This window comes from Anopheles stephensi, chromosome 3 (assembly GCF_013141755.1).
Source record: "Anopheles stephensi strain Indian chromosome 3, UCI_ANSTEP_V1.0, whole genome shotgun sequence".
Lineage (NCBI taxonomy): Eukaryota > Metazoa > Arthropoda > Insecta > Diptera > Culicidae > Anopheles > Anopheles stephensi.
Window position 1 is genome coordinate 62818132 of NC_050203.1, and position 6286 is coordinate 62824417.

General features: G+C 48.4%; 1 protein-coding gene across 1 annotated transcript; it reads right to left on the bottom strand.

The window, feature by feature from the left end:
• Nucleotides 1–818: 818 nt before the first annotated feature.
• LOC118509817 (RNA polymerase II degradation factor 1-like) lies at nt 819–4513 on the bottom strand. The gene is made up of 2 exons (XM_036050969.1): nt 4075–4513; nt 819–2915 (listed from the first exon to the last, which is right to left on the bottom strand). The coding sequence occupies exons 1-2, from the start codon at nt 4081–4083 to the stop codon at nt 1413–1415; spliced, it is 1512 nt and encodes a 503-aa protein (XP_035906862.1). The 5' UTR covers nt 4084–4513; the 3' UTR covers nt 819–1412.
• Between the last annotated feature and the right edge of the window lie 1773 nt (nt 4514–6286).

Genomic DNA, 6286 nt, shown 5'->3' on the forward strand with positions numbered 1-6286 from the left:
GTCCGAATTAGCTCGGGTTCATTCCGGTCCCTCGGTGTGAGTGTGTGTCTGTGTGTCCCCCGTGGCCGGCGGCCTGGCGTTTAACCCACGCGGGAATAACATCCGGGTCGAGTTATAGCTTATTGGGCGCTGCTCAAGCAAACCGGGAGCCGACGCTTTTCGGGATTCTCGGCACGCCTGACTGCCACGACTTACCGATGGGGCCGGGTAAGGGAGCGAATGTGGGTCCCTCCTTCCCCTTCGCAGGATCGTGCACGTGTACTGTGGTGCATTTAATTTACCGAGATTTTTATTTCGCCTTCGTGCTCCTTTCTTTTCCTGCCCATTGCATTGGCACCTCTTTATCGCCCGAATGTCTGCCGGCCCGATGATGAATTCCGAAATCAGCAGAATCACTTCGCAATTGGTATGATCGGCCGACCGGGGGCCACCTGGGGTTTTGGGCATCCGTTCGCTCGGCTCGGGGTTTTATGAATTTTCCACCTAATTAGATTACGCTTCATTTAAATTTTGCAATCCGCCTACCATCGATGCCGTGGTGGAGGCTGGAAAAATGGACGAAATTAAGCGGGATTTGAATGGTATTGCATACAAATTATCGGATCGGAGCATCCAGCGCACCGTTTGTAGTTCGGCCCAGTTCGTGTTCGAGTGGTTTGGTAAAAGTTGATTTGTTCCAATTGTTTGCGCTTCATTCCGCGATGTCTGGAAAACGTTGGAAAAGTCGAAGGACGGGCTGAAAATTTGTTCTTCTCAAGTTCGCCGGAGTTAAACATCACTACTAGGAGTTAAAGAAAACTTAACTTCAGGCAAAAGTGTTTGTGATCATAACTTTTTTTTTGTTTATATTTGTTTTCCTTTTTATCTGTTTTAATTTTTCAGTCATTCAATACAACAACTAACAACAACTTGATGCAAATATCGACAAACCCACCCATCTCGCTTCTCCCGAAACTGGTCCCATTCGTAGTAGGAATGCATTCCCAGTCCTTTTGGATGCATCCGTTCCGAACCGGGACCGATTATGCTGAGAAGGTTGGCCGAGATGTGTCGCGTTTGTGCATCCGATCATTTCAAGATTTTTCTCGTTGGCCGCGTTCCCTTTTGCTGAATTGCGAACGCGCATTGCGACTGCGACTATACGGCAGCCGTCTTTCTCTTAAACTGTAAAGCACACACAGTAACGAGTGTGCGAGAAACGAAGGACTCTTTCGACATCTGTGGGGCGTTAGAGGGATAAGCCAAACCGGGTTCCTCCGATCTCGCGTAACCGTTGCAAAGCGTCACGAGGCAGCTATACTTAAAGGGTAAAGAAACATTATCACATCATTCCGGATCGCGATCAGTCTGGCAGTCTTCCGTCGGCGATTCCAAACAGCACACACATGCTCGTGCACTCGGGCAAGGAACGTTTAGTGCGATTCGTAATGCTGCTGGTGATGGTTTTGCTCCTGCTGCTGGTACTGCTGCTGCTGGTGAGCGTTGTATATCTGCTGCTGGTGCTGCTGGTACTGGTGATACTGTTGTTCCTGCTGGTGATGGAACTGCTGCTGCTGCTGCTGTTGCTGATGCTGCTGCTGCAGCTGCTGCTGATGCTGCTGATGCTGCTGCTGCAGTTGCTGCTGATGTTGCTGATGCAGCTGCTGCTGCTGTTGCTGGTGCTGGACCTCCTGCTGGTAAGCGGCATGGGCAGCTTCCTCGTGGTAGGATTGAGGTTCCTGGTGGTAAGCCAGCGCCTGGGGCTGATCGTGGTAGAAATGCTCCTGCTGCTGCTGCTGATGCTGATGCTCGTACTGGACTTGATGCTGCTGTTCATGCTGAACTTCCTGGTGCTGCTCCTGGTGGTACTCAGCTTCCGGCTTCTTTTCGCTAACTGGCACTGGCACAATAACCTTCTCCTTCACTGGCACCGGAACTTCCTTGTGGACGGCAAACTTCACCTCCTTGTAGACGGGCACTGGGCGATCAATGTGCACTTTCACCTCGTATGGCACTGCCTTCTCCACCGTGTACGGGAACTTCTTCTCGACCGTGTACGGCACCGGAACTGGCACTTTGACGGCAACCTTTACCGGGCGCGGTACTTCCACCTCGTACGGCTTGTCAACTGGCACCTTCACCTCGTACGGGACCTTCTTCTCGACGACCACCGGGTACGGCTTCAGCACTTCCACCTTCACCGGCTTCAAGACATCGACTTTGTATGGCTTGTCAACTGGGACCTTCACCTCATACGGGACCTTCTTGTAGACGGTGTACGGTTTCGGGACGGCCACCTCGTATTTCACCTCGTACGGCACCTTCTTTTCGACGGTCACCGGAACCGGAACCGGAACCTTCACCTCGTACGGGACCTTCTTTTCGACAATGTACGGCTTCGGGACATGGACTTTCACTTCGTACGGCTTGTCTACTGGGACCTTCACCTCGTACGGGATCTTCTTGTAGACGGTGTAGGGTTCTGGAACGTGGACGGCATACTTGACGTACTCCTTGATGTGCACCGGGACCTTCTTCTCAACCAGGTATGGCTTTGGGATCGGTACCTTCACCTCGTACGGGACCTTCTTCTCGACCGTGTAGGGGAAATGCTTGTGCACCGTGTACGGGACCGGGATCTTCTTCTCGATCGTAATCGTCTTGATCGGTTCCTCGTACTTCACGTGATGATGATGCTGCTGCTGGTGGTGATACTGCAGCTGGGGCTGATACTGCTGGTAGCTGTGCTGGTCAGCGTAACCGTGGGAAAGTTGGCTCCATTCGTCCAGCGATGCTCCTCGTTTCTCAAGACGTTGAGAATCCTTTGGCTCAGCTTCTACGCTTCTCTTTTCGGCGGCCGCCTGCTGTTCCGATGCAGCATTTCCCTCAGCAGTGGCCAGTGCCACCAGCAGGGCCAGGCAGCAAGGGATAATAAACTGGGGGGAAAGGAAGGAGTGCAACAGGATTGCGTGATTAAAACTCGCTTGTCAAATTGATGTTATGCAAGCAAAGCGGAGTAATGGGTTTTCGTTTTTTCTCTCATTAAATTGTGATAATTATTAGCAAAACAGACGTTACATGATCGATGTGGACCTAACATCAACCCATCAAATTTACCAACAAAATAAACCCCACCGTCGATGTTATAATCATTCGGAAGAGTTCATAATCGCATCGAAAACGAATTTGCAACGAAGTAATAAATGGTGTGGATCGAAAACATACTCCCAACCACCAATTAGACATAGGAATGCACAACATTTCATAATGCATAATTGCAATATGGATTGATGCACAACCGGAAGCCGAAGTTCACAGCCATCCGCAATCCGTAGGCCATATGCAGACGCACATCAAACGTAACAGCCATTGCTCTTCGCCATTTGTTTGGGCTGGTGTGCGATTTAAATTGTTTCCACTTAGCCCAACTAATGTGGGGCACTTTCCATCAAATTTTCTGCCGAATCGAAATGGTTCCCCAAAGCAGCAAACAAATGCTGGAGTGAGGTGTGATGCCTTTTTCCCATCTCTCCGGAGCTCAATCATGCAAAAGCGGCCACGATAGAGCGAGAGTGTATTTTTTGGTCCATCATTTCTGATCGATCGGTGATGCACTGATCAATAGGTTCATTTGGCGTTGGGAATTACACGGTTATGAAAGTGATGTTGGCGGAAGCCGAGAAACGAAGGTTTTTGGACACGGTTCGTACGAAACGTTGAGCGCGGTTCAGTTTTTGCTGCGTGCGTTTCACTTTTGCCTTTATCGATTTGGCCCAATCACTTCACTCATTCCCGAATCGCAAGATCACCGTATCGGTCGAACGATGGCAGCCGAGAAGAAAGTGAATATGATCCAAACACGCTTGGGTCCCGTTAGGTTTTCACTGGTTCTTCAATTATCTTATCAGATGCCCAGAGAAGTTGGGCCTGCTGCTGGGCTATTGTGCTGCCCCGAAAGAATAGTTCACCGTTTGCTCTACTGGATCACGATTGCCCACTTTCACGCAATAGAAACCCACAAACAAGCACACGAGAAGCACTGGAAGTTTTGGAACCATTTTTTTTTTTTTGGGGGGAACTGTGGAACTAACGTACCATACGCATTGTGCACTGTCGGTTGACCAATCGCGCTGATTTTGCGTACACTTTTCTTCGCACCTACACTAGTACCAGAGATAGCGAGACCAGAGAAAGAACTGATTTTGGAAGGCTATGGCCGGTGGCTTATATACCTCCGAAAATTCGGCGATCCACCGAGACACGCGTCGATCGGTGGCACAGGCCAGCGACCCTCATGGTCGCGGTCCGGTTCGGCACATTGTCGTTGTTGTTGTTGTAGTTGTTGCCGCTTTTGCACGGAAGTGAAGCGTGAATCTTCCGAGATGGACACCTTTCGGTGGCTGCTCCCTACCAGGGTGCGCTCTCGGTTGGCTGGGTTGGTGGCGTAGCGTCGGAAAATATTTCCACAAAGCCCGTTATGAAGTTCACCCGAATTAGAGTCCGCTGCGTTTGCTTCTTCTTCTTCTCTCTCTCTCTCTCTCTCTCTCTCTCTCTCTCTCACACACGGTTTGTTGCTGGTTGATGTGCGGGCCGTTTAATGACGCAAAATCACTGACGGATATCACATAGGTGAGGTCCGAAAGAAAAACAACGCTGTTAAGAAATCGGTAACGGCCGGAGAAGCATGTGTCCCGTCTTCTGCAAATAAAAGTTACAAGTTTAATCAACTTTTCGATGGAATTGGTAATTTTTCTCTACGTCTCGCACCCGTGTTAAGTGACTGCTCTATTTGGAAAGGCTGCTCGGGACGGGCAACCCGGGTTGGGTAAAAAGGGTATCGCTAAGGAAAACGGAAAAAGGTGAGAGAAAAGTTTACAATCCACCCGTGTGTGTGCGTGTGTGTGTGTAGGTCTCGTAACAAAACTTTCCATCGCTTTGAGAGTTTTGGTTTTCAGTAAATGGACAACATGCTGTGCTTCGGCCACACCATACCTTAAAACTGGGTGAATTAATATGCTGGAGCAGTAACGAAATTGGTAGTGACATCTCTTCTTGGGAGGCGTTTTCCACCTGTGATGTGTTTTTCTCTGGTATCGATCACATTTTTCTCAGAATTGAAGATTCGTGTGTGTTCGTGTGTTAATGTTCAGATAGAGATATGTCTGAAGGTTCATAAAAATTGCAGGTCAACAACACGAGCACATCGGCAGCACGGTAACGGTTCAAGGGGTAAAGCAGAGTAATTAATAGATGGGTGATGTGTTTTTCGAAATTTCGAATGGTCGGCTGTTGCAAGTGAAACCCCCTTACCTCGTCGTGTGGCTTACGATGGAGCCATATATTAATAGTGACTGATCAAAACAGATGAAGTATCAGAGATGTGAAGGTTTTTATCCACCATCCACAGCGATAGGGTGACCTCGGACACGTGGACACAAAACCCCCGATAAGAGTTTGGAACGAAATGAAAGGTTTATGGTTGCAGGCACACCAGTCACGGTAGATGAACGTGTGATGTAATAAATCGGATGGGAGGCGTTAGAGAAAATCAGAAAAGCTAATAGAAAAAAGACCCCATTGAAGTGCACCATTTGAATCCACCACGTGGAATTCATGGAATTTTTTGGAAATATTAATATTTATTTAGGAATCCAACATGAATAATCATCACTGAGCATGAAAAGGAAAGTGTTATGAACCCTTTGCTATTACAGGAACTGTTGGTTGTGCATCAATCATCGTGTAACTATCACATTTGTCTATTAAAATAAAACCGAGAAAACGATGACAACTTCGATCCAGAGAGAGGAAGCGAGATAATTGTGAAAAAACCCAAAGAAAAGAGAGTTTGTTATCAACAAATTCACAAGCAACAAATTAAAATGCAACGCAAAAGCTCACCGGCACATCGCACTGTAGGATACGTGCAGGGAGTAGATAGTTAACCATTTTGGCGCAAGTGTTACTGTAGCAACAAACGACCGCACCACTCTCATCGGCGCCGCCGGGGCTGGATGCGTTTCGTGCACGGGATGCTGTAGCAATTTATCCCGGGCAACTTTGGAGCTCATTTTAATCAGCCTCAATGGGGTTAGCTACGCCTGCTACGTACCTGGCGTAGATCGGTTAGTGTAGGCGGCGAAAGGCGACTTATTTACTGTCATAAATATTCATTGTCATATTTGGCATTTAGATTGATGCTAATGTAAAATGTTTGCAAACTAACCTCGGCTTTCGGTTCGGAACGTGTAGTGGAGAGTTCGGTGCCGCCGACTACTTTCATCCGTTTCCCCTGCCGCAGGTTGCC